We start from the raw sequence: 20,706 nt of genomic DNA, 5'->3' as shown, positions 1-20,706 counted from the left end.
CTACCGCTTATTTCCAATAAAAATAAAGTTTTATCAATGAGACTCACTCAACTTTTCACTCCTCGGCGAAAGATCGATCTCCCGGCGCAGATGAGCTGAAACGAAAAGGTGGCTTTTTCCACTAACACTATAAGGAGGCATAATTTTGGGTTACACGACTGCGATCAAACTTTTGTATGAGCACTTTCCAAAAAGGAAACAAAATTTAATTCGCTTAGGTTAGATCACTTACTATATAAAAATTTTAATCACTAATAAGAATTCAATTTAAATCCAAGAAAATTATTAAACAGCATGACCGAGTTTCTTACTCGAGTACATGTTTTTATAGCTTAACGTTAATCTTAAACTACAAAAAAAAATTTTTGATTTCTGACACTTTCTTGAATACTCTCTAGTAAGGTTAGGTCTGACTTTCAGCATTTTTCCGTATAATCAGAAATTCTGATCGATTTGACTTGGATTTAATTTAATTTTTGGGCATTCTGGACTGCCAATCAAGCGAAACAAAAATTTTCCATTCACTCTAACCTTACTTTAAGCACTACTTAGGCTGCATCGTAATTAGTTTGAATATCCCTCCTGGTGGCCCCGGCTTAGGGCGATCGCTGTCCTGCTGCTGCGGCTGGTCCTTCGCTCCGGCTTGCTGGAAAGACGCTCCACTTCTTGGCCTGGCGCAGTTGCCGTCTCTCCTTCTGCCCGCCGGTGGCGGCTCCGTAAAACCGTGGGACCCGGGCAGTGATGTGAACGTATAAGATGCCCAGCGAAAACACTCCGGGCTTCAATTCCGGCTGCGACTATATTCCCGCATCAAACTACAGTTCACCAATATTCCGAAATTCAGTAACCTGCAATTTGACCCAGTCGAAGCTAGGATTTGGCGGCAAGGCGGCAGTGAGATGGCCGTGACAAACGCCGATCTCTTCGGCTGAATATCGCCGGCTGAATATTTCGCGCACCACTATAGGCGAAGGAACGCCGTATTTTCGATATTTCGCGCGACAAAAAATCCCGTATGACCGCAAGTTAAAATTTTTCGACGTACTTTCGCAACTTGACGCGTTGATTGTACAGATCGAAAAGAAGACAAACCGGAAACATTAGTCGAGGCGTAGGCCATCGGCGGAAACCACGAAATATCCCAAACTTATCGGGTGCAGCTAAATAGGGTTGCATACAGTCTGGTATATTCTAGCTACTTCTTGCTACATCTAGTAAGACCTCACTTTAGTGTGTCACAGCTGACCGCCCTATCGATTATTCATCGAGAATATTCTCACCTACTGCTTCAGTCGCCACTACATACGACGGTGATAGCCATCGCAGTTGCACGCACATTTCCTGCAGTTCAAGCAGGAGTATCGAACAAGCGATCGTAAAGACCCGCTCGTGGGGAAGACTCACTTCTGTTTCCGTTTCATACGACGGTGGTGGCCATCGCCGTTGCACATTTTCGAACCAGCGTCAACAAAAGCAAGAAACTCTAAAAAGGTAACCGAAGAGGAATTGCAGCCAAGTATTGTTCCAAATTATTTTGTATTTGTAAGCTACAAATTGTACTTAAATTTTTAAGGAGGCCAAGCATGCGGCGGCCCGTGCGCTCATCGACAAGCTGATCGGCGCGCAGCTGCCGGAATCGCCTAGCAGCTCCGCTGGTCCGTCAGTGACTGGGCTCACGGTCGGCGGAAGCGGAGGAGACGGCAATGCGAATGCCACGGGCGGAGGAGATGCCGGCGAGAAGACCGTTCGTAATCCGATTGGCTGGCTGCAGGAAATGTGCAACGGCGATGGCCACCACCGTCGTATGAAACGGAAACAGAAGTGAGTCTTCCCCACGAGCGGGTCTTTACGATCGCTTGTTCGATACTCCTGCTTGAACTTGGTGAGCACCTTCAACACGTCCCTAGCCAGAGTGCCGCGACCTGGACCAAGCTCCACCAGTTGAAAGGGCGAGGGACAGCCCATTTTGCGCCACTCGCTCACCAGCCAAATTCCTAAGAGCTTCATGAAGGGATATGATGATATGATGACAGGTTCTGATCTATGTGCTTATCTTACCTCTCCGAAGATCTGTGATATTTCCGGTGAGGTTATGAAGTCGCCCTCTCGACCGAACACATCCCGGTTCATGTAGTAGCCAGCTTGGGGGTTGGTCAGCACTTCGCGCATGTACTCGGCCACAGGAATGGGTCCGGTGGACAGAATTTTGGCTCGCAGCTGCTTGGCCAGGCTGCCATCTCCGCTCTCCGCTTTGGAGGACGACTCTGGCTGCTCCTTTGGCGGCTCCATCTTTGGAGCACTAGTGGCGCCCAGATTCGGACGACGGACGGACTTGTTTCTTGCTTTTGTTGACGAGGCCTTTAAGTTCGTCAGCGAGACGGACGCCAATGGACAGCATTCTGCAAGAGCTGCTAAGCCGACGGGGAATTACTCCCGTCTATGAACTTGTCCAGATCGAGAGCGCCATACATGAGCCGACCTTCCGGTTTCGCGTGTCCTTTAAGAACAAGGATACGCCCATTCTCACCCATTCTCGCCCAGAACTTCAGTGAAAACTGCCCTAAAGACGTGCGTGAGGTGAAGATCGAGCCGCACCACAAACTGATCTTGACCCTCTTCAACGAGCTGCGCAACAACGTGGCTGGAGGCAAGATAGAAGGACTACCCAAGGCTGTTCGCATGGCCAAGATGTCCTGGTGCGAGGAGCTCTCCCACCGGGCCCTACTCAACGTAAAGACCTGTGAGTCCCTGCCGGATAAATGCCGCAGCACCGAGAGATTCGCCTACGCCGGCCAGAACAACGCCGTGTTCCAGTACAGTGGAGCCGAGACGGAGTACACCGATGCGGAAATAATAAAGGAGCAGATCGAGAACTGGTTTGCTGAGCGCTCGAATGCTTCTCCCGAGATCCTCGCCAGCTTCCCGGAGGAGCTTCCCAACAAGGAGGTGACCAAGTTCACCATCGCGGTGGCCGAGAAGAACACCCATGTGGGATGTGCTGCCGTGCGCTTCTCCCGGGACTTTTACAACCACTTCGTACTCACCTGTAACTTCACCACCTCGAACATTGTGGGTCAGCCTGTCTACACTCCGGGAGAGAAGGCCACCACCGGATGCAAGAACCGATATGGAGCCGCCTACGACTACCCCAACCTGTGCTACGCCAAGGAGATCTACGACAACGAAAAGGTTATTGAGAACACCCAGACAATGTAGACCCTTTTCTTCGATTCTTAGCAATATTACTGGTATCTGAGTCCATTATTAAGTTGGCAAATAAAAAGCTAAAAGAGCTTATCATTTAAAATCTCGGCCGTTCATTTTTGAGTTTTAGGATGGTTCTGAAAATGTTAGCCCGGATAGTAAATAAAACTGATGGGTGGTTTCATTTAGTCTAAATTTATTTATTTAAGTATATCATATCATGCGAGAGGTATTCATTCTTGTCGTCTGCTTTGACAGCTTTCGTTTGGATGTTCAACTTGTACATTAAAACACACAATATCACAATCTTACGCAGGTTTACAAAACATTATCTAACGTGGTGGGCTTGGACGCTCGGGAATACTTGCGAGAGTCCTGCCCTCCAGTGATTCTACCCAAGGTATGAACCATGGTGATGCAATAAATAGGGGTTCTGATTGCCGATGTCATCTTGTGATTTTTAGAGAGGGACGCCGAGCAATCAAATGGTATTTAGTTAGTCAATGACTTTGTACTAAAATGAAGATTAAATCAAAAGGGTAAATAAATAAGGTAATCCAAACGTATGAAAACTAAATAGACAGTCATGAAAATGGGAATATGCGTTTGAGTGAATGTTAATAGACATGTGGAAACCGAAAGCATTTGGAAATAGACATAATTATGAAACAATTGTATTGGGGATTTCAATTGGGATTGGGATTCAGGATTCCTTGTGTACGCGTTACAACAACTTAAGCTACAGCTAGTATTAACTAAGTAGGAACTGGGCATTACTTCTCCTTGGGCGCCTTGTCGAACAGGTACTCCTTGGCCATGCTGTAGCCCAGTCCGAGGGTCAGGCATCCGACGACGGTACCCTGGGCGGCGACTCGCAGCTGCATCAGGAAGACGCTGGTGCTCATCGTTCCGCGGTTCCGGTACTTGTACGCTCCAATCAATCCGGCGGCCACGAATCCGGCAATACCTGTGAGTGAAAGTGCAAATCACCGATTAGTTTCTATTGCCCATGCGGCGGATGGCTTGTTGTTGCTAGCTGGCCATGCGAAACAGCTGATAAAAGCCAGACGTCGCGAACATAATAACATTCAAGTAAATACTAATTATGTGAATGTAGTGTTGGCAAAAATGAAGCTACAAATTTAGATAATATTATAATAAAATCACATAATATAACCTTTTTTTTTTTAACTAAATGAACATGTTTAAACAAACTAGAAATTGAAGCTTAACTTAAAAAACTGCATTTTATATAATGCTATTTATTTTCATCAATATACATATCTTCGAAAACTATTCGAAATTTTTTAAAGCATCGCATTTTACTGTTGTCTTTTTAATAGCTAAATCGCCCAAATAGTCAGCATTTGTCAGCGTCAGCTGTAATTTGTCGCATACGCAGACAGGCGAGCTGAACATTCGAACACGCGCGAAGATCAGATGGCTACGTGACGTCACGGATGTGATAATCCCATTTCCCCTGAAATTTGCGTGAATTGCGAAATACTCCTGTTACATCATTCGCTCTCCAGAACGTGTTACGAATCACACTGCATTCACCGTTATGTCACACAGTGACATCAAAAAGTGACCCCAAATTGACGTTAAACTCATGGCCAAGGTCAAGATTAGTCGACTTCTTCCCCGCCGCACACGCATTGTACATTCGTAAATTTGCGGTAGATATGTACGTATCTAGCTGGCTGCAGAGCCAAAAGTTTCCATGAGACGTCACGGCGGCAAAACTTCCGCTGTGCGGAAATTGGCAAAACTCACCCACAAGCATGAAGGGCGATTCCTTGGCTTTCCTGGAGAACTTGTTGGCCTGAGCGGCATCCTCCTCGCTGTCGAAAAGGGACTTGGAACTCATTTTCACGAATATTATATTATGTACGCGGGTGGTTCGGATCGGTTTAATCGCTTTGCAACGTTCGCGAAACTTTCTGCAATGGACAGCATTTCGAGCAATGTGACCAGCGCAAAAACTTATCGCTCACAGAAAAGTTTCCAAGACTAAGCAATATTTAAATAGTCAATATAGTTCTACAGTTCTGGTAATTTGTAAAAAATCAAGATCAAATAACTACTCAGGTTATTGTTAAACAGTAGATTGTATTTATTTTGATTGTATACAATTAAAACTTATCAAGGGCATCGATAGTTGGCTGCTGTTCTGGCCACACTCCATGATAAAAATACCGAAAGCCGCTCTCAGCTGTTCGCAAGCTTTGCGCGCTTTTCCGCCAGGTGACGCTTTTGCCGTTTCTGTCATGACATAAGAAATTGGTATTTTTTAAAGGGAAAGGGGCGGACTGCAGAAATCGACGTTGCTTTGCCTTGGCCGCTAACTCTGTTTTAAATTCGAGTGCTTTGACATAAATTGAAAGTAGAACAACCGCCGAACGCAATTTCGCGGAACAGAGTCGCAGCAATGACGGGAATAATTTCGATTGTAACGAGACGGCTGCCCCAAACTTTGGGAATGCGAGCCCTGCGGAGTAATGAGGTAAAAATTGTGAACGGGCTGGGGATTGCCGGGTGGAGGGGGCCCGTCAGGTGTGATAGATGCTCCGGCGATATATATGTATATATCCATTTTTATCCCATATTCACTGCCCGCCTGGCGCTGGCCGATTATGTAACTGTATGGGTGTGTGTGCGTGCGCCGCTGAAAAATGGGAAAAACTTTTGTTTGGGACGCCCGCTGCACGTGACCCGTCAGCCGACGTTGCCTCCTGGTTGTGCAATCACTAATATTTGCTTCTTTCCGCCAGGTAAAGCGTTGCATCCGCCAATATTCTCGGTTAGTTGCCTGCGCCGCCCAGCAGCAGCAGTTGCTCCGTCAGGATGGATCGAATCGCTGCCAGGAGGCCACCAGGTAAGTCCTTCACTATCCACGAGAGATCCTTCATCCAGAGTTTTTCATTCCTAGGCTTCTCACCTGGCAGGGTATCCACACCACGTCGAGCATGTGGTCGGAGCAGACCGTCAATGTGCCACCCTTTGCGGACTCCATTGCCGAGGGTGACATCAAGTAAGACCACGGCACAGAGCTGGTTTCAAGCAACAGGTTCATGCTCATCCATTAACGATAAATTCCTGCAACAGGTTTACTTGCAAGGTGGGTGACTCATTCGCCGCTGACGAGGCTGTCATGGAAATCGAGACCGACAAGACGACGGTGGCTGTGCCAGCTCCCTTCTCCGGAACTCTGACCGACATTCTGGTGAAGGATGGCGACACCGTCAAGCCCGGCCAGGCTCTGTTCAAGATTAAGCCCGGTGCAGCGCCCGCCAAGGCAGCTGCTCCAGCGGCTGCTCCTGCGCCTGCTGCCCCAAAAGCTGCCCCAGCTCCCGCTGCTGCACCCAAGCCGGCACCTCCACCACCTGCCGCCGGCGCACCAAAGCCACCACCACCGCCACCACCAAAGGCAGCCCCTCGACCACCACCACCTGCTCCAGTGGCTGCACTCAAGCCGGCCGTCGCCCAGGTGAAGGTGCCACCAGCGGACGGATCGCGGCAGATCCTAGGCACTAGGTCCGAGCAGCGTGTCAAGATGAACCGAATGCGTCTAAAGATTGCCGCCCGCTTAAAGGATGCCCAGAACACATGTGCTATGCTCACCACTTTCAACGAGATCGATATGAGGTGAGTGACGAAACTACAGCATAAAATTGAGCAATAAAACGCATAATCGTTTCTATTGTTTTTAGCTATGCCATGGACTTCCGAAAGCAGAATCTGGATGCGTTCACTAAGAAGTATGGTATTAAGTTTGGATTCATGTCGATCTTCGCAAAGGCTAGTGCCTATGCGCTGCAGGATCAGCCCGTAGTGAACGCCGTCATTGATGGCACGGTAAACAAGCCTCCGCCCCGCCCTCCGCTTATCATATTCTTATCGCCCGTGACGTAGTTTGGATTGCCATGCTTTTTAAAATGGCCTTATCAGTCGAACATTTAGCTTATATGGTCGCTTTTGTTTATGCAATTTCCCGTGGCGATATGATGAATGTGGAATTTTCTGTGTTGCCATGCGCTCATAATTGCCATAATTTTGCAGGACATCGTGTATCGCGACTACGTTGACATCTCTGTGGCCGTGGCTACGCCCCGTGGGTTGGTGGTGCCCGTCATCCGCAACGTGGAGGGCATGAACTATGCCGACATCGAGATCGCACTGGCCGGTCTGGCCGATAAGGCCAGGCGGGATGCCATCACCGTGGAGGACATGGACGGTGGTACCTTCACCATCAGCAATGGCGGAGTGTTCGGATCCCTGATGGGCACGCCCATCATCAATCCGCCACAGAGTGCCATTCTCGGCATGCACGGCATCTTTGATCGGCCAATTGCTGTCAAGGGAGAGGTAAGCATTCCACAACATACGCATAATAACCAGCTGTATTTTAATCATTGTATTGTCCAACCAGGTCAAGATACGTCCTATGATGTACATCGCCCTGACCTACGATCACCGAATCATTGATGGACGTGAGGCGGTCCTGTTCCTGCGAAAAATAAAGGCTGCTGTAGAGAACCCAGCAATTATTGTTGCCGGACTGTAAAGTGAATTGTCTTAACACACGTCCACGGCCTTAATTTGATATTAGCCTTTTTAATTTGAAACTGTCTTTGGCTATTTATTATTTCATTTTGCGAGCGTCACAAAAATTAGAAAATCAACCGAATTCGAACTACTGTTAGCATCGGAAGTAGTATAATAAATCAAACGTGGATCTTTTCTTAAACATAACCTGTGCACTGAATGTTATTGTTAACCTAAGACGCTGCGATGGAATGTCGTAATAAATCGATGACGAATATTGACCAACCTCAATGCATTCGATTGTTAAATGAAGTGGCTATCTTTTGTACTAACGATCTTTTAATGGCACCGTGTAGCGAAACTAAAAGTTGATCATCTTGAATGTCTCCGCAATCTTATCTGAAGCAATACATATATCTTAATACAAACTGTAAACAGTCTTATCAAATAATTTGTCATGTGAGGATGGCTTTGAGTTTTAAGTGGATTGCGTCTACCGAAGGTGATTATTGAATATCTCTGATGTCTTTCCAGTTGAAATGTTTTGGTTGAAATGTTTTTGCACGGGAATAGTTTTGTATTTTTCGATTATTATGACAGCTATATGATATGGTGGTCCAATCCGGTCTGTTCCGACTAATATACTGTACTACAGAAAAACACTTTAAAACCAGGAGATTATATTGCATAGAAACGGAAGAGATCACATGGCTATATCGACTCCGCTGTTGATTCTAATCAAGAACGTGTTTATGTTTATATTCTGGTAAATGTATCCATTGCTGCTTTGCAAACTTCTCACTGAAAGCAATACCCTCTTTTGCAGGGTATAAGGATCCTTTAAAGTTATAAACAAAATTTTAGCAGCCTAACCAACAAAAGGCATTCATTCAAATTGGCTCTTCATAAGAATCTTTAAGATAATTTTAAACACTAGGAAGATATTGAAATAAGAGAAATAATTGTAAATAATAATATATTATTATTATTATTATTAAATTTTCTTACCATTTCAAGCAGTTCTGACCAATATTTTCTGACCATTTTCCAAATACTCTTACTTAATAATAGCAAAGTTAAGTAAAAGACAGGTTGTATTGTTTTGTTATTAGAGCAAATTGGCTTGTACAATTTTATTGATTTTTGTTTTGTATTTTTTTAATCTCGCTATTTCTAATTTATACAATATTTATGTGTTTTTGAGGTTGTGCGGTTGAAATAACAATTTAAATAATATATATTCGTAGAAAGGATTAATTGTGATTTTGATGGATTTGTGCTAAATTATACTTTTTGGATACATTAAACTCGTGTTTTTAGCTTACTTATTGAAACTTAATTTTTGTTGTAGATCTATCAAAGATTCAATAACACAGTTTTGATTTTGGTTTTTTTTTTTGTCCTGGTTGAAATTCGTTTTTCCAATATTTTGCTTAACATTTTTGCTTATCACATGTGTCGAAAAAAAATATAAGAAATTGAATCTGACGACGATAATGATAGTGTAGGGAGATTATCGAAATAAAATATAGAAAAATATACTTCTGTGTGCAAATGAATTGTGTGTATAAAATCACATAAAAAATGCGGCAATCGTTTCGTCTAAAACATTTCGCAATTCGATTGCGAAATTTCCAAAAGTTGAAATTTTAGACAAAAGGATTGGCATTATCTACATTTGTTTTCCTTTCTTTAGCATTTTGTGCGTTTTTGTGCAATTTCTCGTATATATCTCGAATAATTTTAGCTTAACTAAGGGGATACAGAGTGTAGTTACGTGGTATAATTCGCGCTTAATCGTAGTTCCTGTTTTTTCTTCATTTCTTCAGTTCTTCATTTTCTTTTTGGGTCTAAAGAGGCCTAAGGTGTATCTTTTTAGTCTGCCCGATGGGAAATTTCCATTATCTAGGGTTTTTTTTTGCTCAACGGGGTGCGTTGTTGTGGGCGGGGTCAGTTGGCACTGCACTTGGCTAAGTGCAACACTCTTAAGTCTAAGCAATTACACTAGGTATCCCCAACCTTGTGTCCGAAATGTTATCTTTTCGCGATTCTGGTCCTTTTTCTCCTGTTCTGGCTATGGAATATATGCATATGCTATACTCGCATACTCCCTGTCCTTTCGTTTGGCTGTCTCTCTCTATCTATCTCTATCTGTCTCTCTCTTTGCGTAGATCTGGCCGGGAAGGATATGCTTTTCTATCTTTCTTTGCTTTTCTTTCTTTTCGAATGTCTTTCAATAGAACTATTGTACAAGATTCCATTTGCTACTCTTCGTGGGTGCTTCTCGCGTTTGTCTCAATGATTTTGCAAATTTCCAAATTGCCCGAAACTTTCTTGGTAAATATGTTCTTTCAATTTTTTTTTATCGTAGTCCTACTAGCCAAAGGTGGGAAGATGCTGCTCTCTAGAAATGTTCTTGTGTGTAAATAAAAGTCATAACTAAATTTCTGTGCCGGATTTGTCGGAGGGGAGGTTGGAGCTACTAACTGCTACTTCGTTGTAAATTTGGTTGCTTGAATTTGCTCGAATTTGGTTTTTTCTTTTTGGGCTTCGGCTTGGGTGATTTCGAGGGGTTTTCTACTAGTACAAGTCGGAAATGTGTAATTTCATAAGACGGTTTTTGCAGTTTCTTGTTTGCCAAGTCTCTGGGTGGTTGGTTGGTAAGTTGGTTGGTTGGTTGGTTGGCTGGTTGGTTGGTTGGATGGCTGGCTGGTTGGATAGTCGGTGTATGTGTCGTCATAGTCGGCGGCTGCCACTTGGCCGGGCAACTTTTGCCATGAATTTATAAATCAAAACGTTCTGCTGTCTAGTGGCCATTGACTGGCTGCTGCGGAGGATGGGTCGCGGGGTCTTTTGCTCGGATTGGGTGTCCTGTCTTCTTGGCTGAGGGTCTGCTTATGGCCCCCTCATGCTCATGCCAGCCATATTTTATTTATTGATGGCAATTATGCCTCGACCTCGGCTATTGCCAGTAGTTTATATAAATTTGGAGTTTTGTTTGATGTGCTTTCAGCTGCACGACGCTATGATGATGGTTCGAACTTTTGCCAAAGAAACCAAGTCTGACCACAATTTCAGAATGGGAGTTTGGGTGCCTGGAGTTTTAAGTTTCGAGTGTTTCAACTGTGCTCGTGACACTAGTGCCGAATATTACTTAAAGTTGCGGTTCTGCTGGCCATGCTGCTGATGCCTTCATTTTGAGTTTGAGTTTGAGTTTCTGATTTTGATTTTGATAATGATTTTGATTACGAATTGGATTTGGGTTAAGTTGCAGTTTGTCTTCAAATTTGTGATTTTTGTGCGGCGGCCTTCGGGCGAAAGTAATGCGCTTGAGGACGCGGCCTCTCCTGGGGCGGATCAAAGTGGTCATGGTCATCGTGGAATCTTTTGAGGATGGACTGGACTGGACTGGACTGCTGCCTGGGATTCTGATTTTGCCGGCTCAACTGATTTTGGTTACTGGTTTTGCAACCCTCTTCTTTGAAATCGCGTGCCTTTGTTTTTGTTTCGGTTTCTGTTATAGTTTACAGTATACAGTGCTCTCAGATTCAGATTCAGTTTCAGTTTCGGTTTAGTTTTTGTTCTTGTGGATTTGGAATTTTCACGAGAGCTGGGAATTGTTTTGTTTCGCTGTGATTTATCTGCCCTTTGGCCGCTCTCCGCTCGCCGCGCCCTTTGGCCGCCATTTGTAAGATTTTGGCCAGAAAGTTGCCAGGAGTTTCCCGAACCATTATCCTGTTCCTGTCGCGTCTTCTTCGCCAGCTCCAGCTCGGAATTTTTGGTGCTTTTCGGCGGCCTGCGTTTTTGCTCCTGACATTTGTCGCATTAAAACTTCCGCAGTTTCTTGTAATTTATAATACTGGCTTTTTGAAATTTAGCTGCACTTATTTTTTTCGCTCTTTTTTTTTAATTTTTGGCGGCTCGGTTTTGTTTTCTCAATTTAATGGGTGGGCTGCGAATACTTAATCATCTTAATGTGGTAATAATTATGCACCGAAGGTTCCTCGAAATGCTGCGACTTCTGAACAGGATTTGTTTTATTTTTGTTTACGACTTATTTCATTTGGCAATGGTTTGTTTGGACTTTTGAATTTGAAATGTGTCTTATTGTCATTTTGATTGTTTTTAAATACTATGCTGCTTTGTGTGATTTTGTATAGAGTTTTGATTACCTGGACTGATAAATGCTTTAAATTAAATTTTGGTCAGAATTTGGAATTTTGTGGCCGGTGTGTGGTTCAATTTTGAGTTGAATTTTGGTTTTCGGTTTTCAATTTTGATGATTGCCAGAGGAGCCGAAAGTTCAATTTGGATTTTTGAATTTGGTTTGTTTGGTTCTAAAATAAAGTAATTTAGATATGTTATTATTATTATAAAAAGAGGGAAACCTTTTTGTCTAATAAGAGTATAAAAGTAATTTAATAGCATTTAGATTAAAATGAATAATATTTCTCATATGATTGGTTTTGATATTTTGTTGAATGCATGTATAAATTCTGGGATATAAGGCATTTGGATTTCTTTTGAGATTCAAATCGGGTAATTTTGGTATTCCAGACCTTTTTAATTGTGAAAAGATATTGAACAAATTGTAAAATGGTGCACATGTTTTAAATTTGTTAAATTGAGCTAAACATTTTAAAAACGAGTCAAAATTTTAAAAAACTTGCAGTAGTTACCTTACGAGAATATTTCGAATATCTTATAAGGTACATGAAATGTAAAAGTGAAAATTTTTAAAGTTTCGAAAGAAAGTGAATTGTTTTGTTCTAAATTAAATTCAGTTTTTTTTAATTATACTTTTTCTAAATTTTTGATTTTTGTATTGCGTTCTGTTCCGTTTTTTACCGGATAAAACATTTCCATAATTGCATTTTGTGAATTTTAATTAAAAATGTTGCTTTCCTCCAAAAATTTCCTGATGCATTAAGATTATAATTTGATTGAATATTTACAATGGTAAATCTTTTGTCAATTTATATAACTTTTAGAACTGGTTTTATTGCTTTTTGAATTGCAAACATTACAATTTTTTTTTTTAATTTTTCAAATTGTATTTCGAAGTTTTCAGTCATTGGTATTTTTGAAGACGGCCTGAATAAGGTTTTTTTTTAACTTTTTTTGAGGACTAGCTGTCTTTATTCTGTTTCTTTTTGAAAATCCAATTTACTAACTAAATGTGTGTTTTCAATTTTCTTTTGTTCAAACTGTGAAATATTTTATTGTTTTTCTAATAGGATTCTTTGATATTTTTTTTTTAACTTTTCGTGAAATAATTGGATAAAATTTGTAACTGATAAAGAATACTCTGCTTTGGATAATGAAACTTACTATTAATGGCAGTGATTTGTTAAATTTTTGAGTCATACATTTTACTTGGTGGTTATGAAAATAAATTTTATAAATTTTTAGAAATATTAAAATTTTTAAAAATTTTTAACAACTAAATAATTTGGGATTTGGATTGATTTTGAATTCGGTTCGAACTTTTGCTTTTAAATATTTGTTCTTATAATATCTGGATCATGTTGTTTTTGTTCTTTTTGAATTTAAATAAGTTAGAAATAAAATTTAGTATTTTGTTGTTGTTGTTAACTGCGGTTCTTGATTGATTTTGACGTTATTTCTTGGTTGGAGTTTTTATAATATATAAACAATCAAACATTTCAATTTTCTTATTTACTTTGGTTGCTGATATGTTTTGGTTTGCAATGATATAAAGACTTTAGAATTTTGATCTGATTTGGAATTTGGTTATGATATTTACAATAAATAGTTTTTGAATTTGGTTAATTTTTCGGAAACAGATATTTACATGTGTAATTTAGAATTTCGCGATAATTAATGTTGCTGATTTGGAATTAAATATTTTATCTTGTGGTAATCTTAATTTGAAATGGTTTTTAATTGTGCAGTTTTTAATTTGGTATATTTTGATTGTGAATTTTGATAGATATTTATGTGACTTTCAACGTTTTGATTTTGATTGAATTTTGCCAATTTTGTGCTCTTTGATTTTGTAGTAAAATTTGGGATTTGAATTAATTTAAAGGCAAATAGTTTGATGCTTTTTGCTTTAATTTCGAATTTCTGTCGTGCAATCAATTTTTATATTTAAAAATATGGATTCTATTACTCATTCAATTTTTGAATGATTTCTTGATTTTAAATTTTGAATTTGGTCAGTAAATTTTAAATTTTATTGTATAATATTTATTTTCCAGTACTGTCATAATAAATAATTTAATTATTTTTAATTTTGGTTTATATTGTTTTAGAATTATAGCTTGGTTTGAAATTTTACCTTAGATTATTATTTTTGAATATGGATGGGTGATTTATATTTTCGGGATGCATAACAATGAATAAAATTTTTGTCGCCTGGGATTTTGAATGAGTTTGATTTGAATTCGAATTCTGACTAAATATTTTTAAAAATTCTTCAGTACGTGTGGAAAAAATGTAATTAAAAAAAAAAAATAATATAAAATAATATTATTTTTGAATTCAATAGGCCAGTTAAATATAATATTTTCTTTTTGAATTTAGGAGTAATAAATGAGATTTTAATTCAGTTGTTGTGATGTTGAATTTGAATAAGAAGTTTTGAAAAATGTTTTCATAAACAAATATTTTTGAGATTGTATTTTAGAGATTTTCAGGACCTTAATTTGTTTGGCTTGATTTGGATTATAAAGGTCGATTATTATTTTTTGTGTAAGTAAAACTCTTTTTGAATTTGGATGGATTTGTTCAATTTCGTGATTGTAATCGTTGTGATATCGTGTTTTGGTAATTTTAAGGCGTGGGTAAAGAAGCCAAAGAGATTTTAAAAATTCGTATAATATTTTTAACCGGAATGTAGTTTTGAATAAGCTTGGCAGGATATTGATTTCATTTTGTCTGAACTAATCGTAATGAGGTTTGCGTTTGAATGTTGGTTTGGTTGGTCGAAGTTGTTTCTATGTCAATGACCAGAAGACATTTCTGTGTTCTTAAGGGTTGGGGGTGGTTTAAATCTTCCTGGGGTTTTGTACTGTCGTTTGCTGTACAAATTTCTATCAGCACTTCTGGCGCATTAAATATTTCTTTGAAATTTTCAAAAACGTGTGATTAAATAATGCCGCAACGCCTTTGCTTTCCTTGATGAAAATGTCAACGAAATATTGAAAGCGCTGTGAAATGCTTGAGTTGTTAAACTAGAGTTCGGTTTGGCTATAGTCCTTTTGCTAACCTATAACCTATAACTCGATTTCGTTGTATTTTCCTATCGAACTTCTGGGGGGTCAGGCTATTTCTTTTCTTCTTGGGAATCGTAGAAGCAGCTTCCTTTGCAGCCATTTTATTGCCAAAGGGGTGTGAGTGTTTGATGGGTGAGTGTATGGGTGAGCATACCCCTGCGCGTGTGTGTGTGTTGCCTAAAGTGTGTGTGTGGGGTGTGTGTGAGTGTGAGTGAGTGTGGCTGGGTGGTTGATTTGCGCCTAAAGCTCTGGGCCATGCGAAACTGTCTTTTGGCATTTGCTTGATTTTTGCATTAATATATTGTGGTTTAACTAAAGATTTGTAAGGACGAAACGAGAATTTGGAATTTGTATTCTTTCGATTTGCGTTTTGGGACACAAAATGATAAACTATTGCATTGTGTGTGTGGAATTTGGCGGGGCAGGGGCGAACTCTTTGGTTGAATAACGAAAATAAGATATTCAGGGATACTTTCTTTGCCTTCTGGAAATGAAGCCTTCTGCGATGCCGTAGAAGAAGAGTTCTTTTTTGGATTTTGAGTTGTGTCGGTGGGATTTTGAAATTTTGATTCTGGGCTGCTGACGAGAGTGAAAGGAGGCTCACCTTTGGCTCGGTTTTAGGTTTTTGAATTTGCATACTTTTAAATGTGATTGGAATTCTTTGTTTTTGGAATTTTACTTAGTAAGGCTCCAGTGGGGTTACTCAAATCTGTTTTTGAAATTAGTTTCTAAACAGTAGTCAAAACATACTTGCGAAATTCGGAGAGCAAAAGGTGGGCACTCAGTCGCTCTCTCTCTCTCTCTTTGCTGCTGCTTCGGCTCTCTCTCTCTCTGTGTCGGGTTGTGCTTGTGTGTGAATTCGCCGCAGGATGTGGGCTGTATATGTGTGTGCTTCCTGTCGAGGGGTGGCTTATGCTGCTTGGGGTAAATCACTGCCCCTGCTTAGATATTCAGCTGGATATCTACGGCGGGGCAGCTTTCTCCTTTCTCTTGATTATCTGCTGCTTCTGCCGGCGTCGGCGTCGCTGCTCCATTTCGTCCTTCTGCTCCTTTCGCCGTCAAATGCTCGATCCTTCTCCTCGCCATCGAGTTCATCATCATCAGCTTTGTCGGCTTTGGCCCCAGCAAAAGTGTATTTGGATATTTGGTTTGCGCCTGGACTTGAATTTTGGTTTCCTTCCTTGCAGTTTCTGTCGGATTTCGGTGTGATTTGCTGGCCGGATTTTTTGCTTGGGGCACAGGACTCTTCGGTGGGCGGCGACGGGGCGTGGCAGTTGCTTAAGACACTGGCAGTTTGGCTGGTTGGGAATTTTGATTCGATTTTGATAGCAGTTTGGATTTTGAATTTCGTTCTTGGCGAGATTGTCATTGCAGTAGAGAATTATGAGCAGTAAACACTTGAGAATTTTGTTGAGTTTCATAACAATTTCGTTGATGGGGATGTGAGTTTGATCCGGATTCAAGATATATGGTTACTGCTCGATCCATAATAGCTTTCCTTTCTTCAGCTTCTGGGGTTCCTTGAATGAAACATTTAAAAGAATTTATAAGTTTTTGAATGAATAATTACAATTTTCATAAAGATCTGACAAATCTTATTTACCTGTAAGATATAAAAACGATATTATTATCTCTCTTCACTAAAGATTTTTCATCTCGTGCTATTTGGCCAGATGTGTTGTTAACTTTCCAATTGGTTCCAGGCGATTTACAATTTTCTTGGCTATCAGCTTTCCTTGATTTTCGATGGTACTTTGGAATTTTGTTTTTAGTTATTTTTGGAATTATTATTAATCCAAGAAGGTATCGTGGTTGTGTTTGGAGAAAATATTTCAATTATGCTTTGATTTCATGTGGTATTTCGCTGATATTGATTTTTTGAATTTGGTTAAACTTTTGCTTAAACTTAGGCTTTTTGTTTGTTGTGTTGGGTATTTGTGTTATACTTTAACCATATCACGAAAATGTGTAAGTTTCACATTAACAATTTTCGCAAATTGTTCGTTTTGGAGTTTGGCTTGTTGGTACTTGGGTTTCTTTTTATACAAATTAATCTGACATTCGGCGGTTGAATTTTTGCAACTTTTGTCGACTGAATTTTGTTGGGCTTGCTGCGGTGGATTTGGTTGATTTTGTTCTTCTGTCGGTGTGGAGATGCTGCAACAGCCTCCTTAGCGCCGCCTGGACATGGCGCTGAGAGGAGTCCTCGATCCTGGTGCTTCTGTTGCTCCTGTGCGGCTCCTACTGCTGCTGCTGCTGCTGCTGTTGATCCTCAGCGTTTGAAGATTGAAATGAAACTGATTGATTCTGCGCAGCAGCCGCAGTTTATATACCCGCCAGATCGGTCGAACCGACGCCAAGCGATCCGATCGCAATCAGGATGCTAGAGCTTTGTCCATTGTCTGCGAGGATGTGGACAAAGGACGCCGTTGGCAACAATGAAAACCCGTTGGGCAAGTTTATTATAGAAAAAGCCTCGCTCAAAAGATCGGAAAACGCTCGCGTTTCCCTTTGGTGGTGGGTCTGGGATTGCGGGGTGGTTCCAAGGATCGAGATCTGTAGGCAGGCAGCATCAGTTGCCACACCTGGCGGGCACGAGAAAGCTGCAGCAGCAACAGCAGCCGCTGGACCAAACTGGTTTACGAGGGTTCGTCACATCCTGGCGTATCCTTGACCATTTGAACTGCAATTGTCTGGCCCTGATGATGGGAAAAATTCCTCATTTGAACTTGTTTTTCCACACTCAGTTCCTTGGCGTCTCGCATTGGAGATGGAAACAAGTTTCCTTGTGGCAACGAAATTTGTCAGCTTTAAATTTATGACCAGCGCAGGTCAATAGCGGCTTAAGCGAAAGGCTCTTCTAACCCAGATTTCGCCATGTAATCCATTTGAGTAGGCCGTCTCCCCAGACTCCTCCAGACATCCATCCGTAATCCATCACCCACATCAGCTGGAACTTTCCGCTTGTGGGTCAACCTTTTCCTTGGTCGCCAGCCGACGGTGAATCCTTACTCCTTTTCGTCCGTTATTTTTTTCGCATCTTTGCTAGTTTCATTTTGGATGCCATCTTTCGAGCATAGCAACAAGTTAAGGGTTGCGCCGCTGTTTTTTTTGTACTTTTCCGTTTCCCCGAATCCCGGAGCCGAGCACTTTTATTATTTAAATTGCTGTTAACCCTTGTTTGGCCCGGGTTGGTCCCGGTCATTGGGTTAGAGGTGGGGTCACGACATCTATGCATGTCTGCGAGTGTGAGAGCGAATTCCGAAATGGGACATTAGGAGCTAGGACGACGAGATTTGGTGGTCTATTGTGAATGAACCGTTTGGCTGTCGTTAATAATACGCCCTGTGTGCAATTGAATTCCGGAAATACAGTAAAACTTCCTTTGAATCAGCGGTCCGCTTGGATGATGAGTGCTATGGGAATGTTATAGCATGTTAAGATGTTACTTTCATATTCACCAATTAAGTCAATATTAATCTTATATAAATGTCAAGTTAAGACATATTTTAACCTTAATGAGGAATCAATATCAATCCATTACTTTTCATTTGCTTTAAGTAGTTGAAATCCAAAAATGTTACCGCCTGAAGACTGTTTTACCACCTATTTTCTTGCACGAATCTTTGTGGTACAGTTGTGTACAAAATGCCTAAACTTTAGATGGAGGCTGCCGTTAGGCTCGGGTCCTTTGGCAACCTAAAATGTAGAAAAGGGGAGGACTGGACGAAAAGAAAATTTGCATATTTCTGTTAATTTTGCATTGAAGTTGGGTTCATAACGAAGAGGAAACACTTGAAATTTGCATACATTTTCCTCGCTCATACAAACACTAACACACACTCACACACAGACACACACACAAACAGCGACGAGGGGACTTCTATATATGCAAATTTGTATGTTGTAAAGTTTTCATATAAAATACAAGTAAAAACCGAAAGAGAGAAAATGGATTTGGGGATGCGGCCAAGGATGGGATGCCTGCTAAGGACAACGGGCACAAGAAGGACAACAACACACTCGCACACAGACACAGACAGGGCCTACACAAAGGAGGTCCTTGCCAAGAAGGATTGTGCGTGCCAGTTTATCCTGTGAAAGTGTCCTGACCGTGTGTATCCAGGCCGAGCGTCTGAGTGCCTGAAAAGTCAGCAAAAGATACACACAATCACACTCGCTCCAACACACACACACAAACACGCACAGTGCTCAACCCACACGTACAGATATGGGGAAAATAAATTCAACAAACGGCTTTTCCAGAGAAAATGCTGGCCTTTAAGAAGAAGGGGGTCCAAATGGGGGGAGGGCAGTCGAGGCGGCTGGCATTGTTTGGATCAAAAAGGCGCCTAAAAATACTCACACAAGTTCCTATCTCTGCCCAGCTCCGAAGACCCTCATTTTTGGTTGGCCAACCATTTTTTTGGTTCATCCTTATCCTTTGCCATGTTGCTGCCCCGCCTGCCGCCCACATTTATGTTACCATAATTTGACTTCAAGAAAAAAATACAGAATGAAACAAGTTAAACTGCGGACAAGGAAAGATGGCATACCCTTTTATGTAACTGCATCTGTATGCTTTGGGAATGAGTTGGGTTTTGTAGCCGACTTTTGACGATTAATTATCCATTTTAAATCACTTTTTCGTCCTTTCGTTAGAGGAAAAATGTGTTGGGCACAGGCTGAATTGGAAATAACATATTAAAGTGTTTATTTTTCTTATATTTATTAATATTTTAATAAAAAACTCATTATTATGACTTATATCTTATGTTATTACATATCATACGCTTTAAGTATTTAATCGATTACTTGTATTATCTAAAATAGTAATAGTATTCCTTAAATCAATGGTAGACTAGTAAGTCATTCTGAAAAATATGGGTACCATTTCTTAGCGTTGAAGATGATGTACCCTTTGCAGGTGCACGAAATAGCTATCAATATAGTTCCGATGGTGTTGATCGGCGTGGAGTCCTCTATAAGAAGGGTATGAGAACAAGGACACTCATTAAACACACACATGCAGGACACCCACGCTGGAAAACGGGAGCCAACACTTGCTAACCGAATTTCCGGCTGTAGTTTTTCGGCCATGATGGGTTCATTTTTCAGCACCCATACACACACACATACATGTGCAGGGACATGTGAGGCAACCACTTATGAAGCGAAAGTTGGCATGCGCACACACACATACAGAGGCACAGACTCTTAAGGGGGGCAGTTATGTGGGTGTGTGCGTGTGGCGTTCTTTTGCGGATTTTGCAGTCAACTTGAAAGCCAACAGGCAAAACTATATAGCTAATGTGTGCATGTGAGTGCGAGGGTGTGCATAATGTGTGATTGTGTGGAAATTTTTGGGCAGTTTCATTTCGTTCATATTTATTAGTTGGCCCAGACATACGCACACACTCGCATATGGTCACATAAATACTTATACACCCACAGGCAGACAGAGAGAGAGTCATCAAAACAGGACAACAAGAAACGGAAACATTTTTTTACTTTGTATTTCGTATTTTGTATTCACCCTCATCAGTGCAAGTTTAAATGATGTTGCCCGTTCTATGGCAATGCAGATAGAAAAAATTGGGCGTCTTTTAAAAACAAGGCAAGGTTGACAAGATCATAACACAGTTTAACAAGAGTTTATTGGAATCATAAATAACATATTGCTTTAAAAAAAATATTTATGTTTCTTAAAAAG

The 20,706-nt window shown here is 41.0% G+C and overlaps 3 protein-coding genes and 1 pseudogene across 3 annotated transcripts; 2 read left to right on the top strand and 2 right to left on the bottom strand.

Annotated features, from left to right (window-relative positions):
* Positions 1 to 1,983: 1,983 nt before the first annotated feature.
* On the top strand, positions 1,984 to 3,307 carry LOC117145407 (antigen 5 like allergen Cul n 1-like). Its single transcript, XM_033311047.1, has one exon. The coding sequence runs from the start codon at positions 2,440 to 2,442 to the stop codon at positions 3,214 to 3,216; it is 777 nt and encodes a 258-aa protein (XP_033166938.1). The 5' UTR covers positions 1,984 to 2,439; the 3' UTR covers positions 3,217 to 3,307.
* A 76-nt stretch (positions 3,308 to 3,383) lies between these two features.
* On the bottom strand, positions 3,384 to 5,176 carry LOC117145408 (HIG1 domain family member 1A, mitochondrial). The gene is made up of 3 exons (XM_033311048.1): positions 4,981 to 5,176; positions 3,982 to 4,171; positions 3,384 to 3,718 (listed from the first exon to the last, which is right to left on the bottom strand). Exons 1-3 carry the CDS (start codon positions 5,072 to 5,074, stop codon positions 3,697 to 3,699), a joined length of 306 nt encoding a protein of 101 aa, XP_033166939.1. The 5' UTR covers positions 5,075 to 5,176; the 3' UTR covers positions 3,384 to 3,696.
* A 303-nt stretch (positions 5,177 to 5,479) lies between these two features.
* On the top strand, positions 5,480 to 8,064 carry LOC117145402 (dihydrolipoyllysine-residue succinyltransferase component of 2-oxoglutarate dehydrogenase complex, mitochondrial). The gene is made up of 7 exons (XM_033311040.1): positions 5,480 to 5,710; positions 5,979 to 6,082; positions 6,137 to 6,238; positions 6,313 to 6,852; positions 6,918 to 7,062; positions 7,267 to 7,572; positions 7,637 to 8,064. The coding sequence occupies exons 1-7, from the start codon at positions 5,636 to 5,638 to the stop codon at positions 7,769 to 7,771; spliced, it is 1,407 nt and encodes a 468-aa protein (XP_033166931.1). The 5' UTR covers positions 5,480 to 5,635; the 3' UTR covers positions 7,772 to 8,064.
* A 6,353-nt stretch (positions 8,065 to 14,417) lies between these two features.
* On the bottom strand, positions 14,418 to 17,269 carry LOC117144718 (annotated as a pseudogene).
* Positions 17,270 to 20,706: the final 3,437 nt, after the last annotated feature.

Source organism: Drosophila mauritiana, chromosome 3R, assembly GCF_004382145.1.
Source record: "Drosophila mauritiana strain mau12 chromosome 3R, ASM438214v1, whole genome shotgun sequence".
Lineage (NCBI taxonomy): Eukaryota > Metazoa > Arthropoda > Insecta > Diptera > Drosophilidae > Drosophila > Drosophila mauritiana.
The sequence above is the reverse complement of the archived record's forward strand: the minus strand, read 5'-3'. Positions and strand labels throughout refer to the sequence as shown.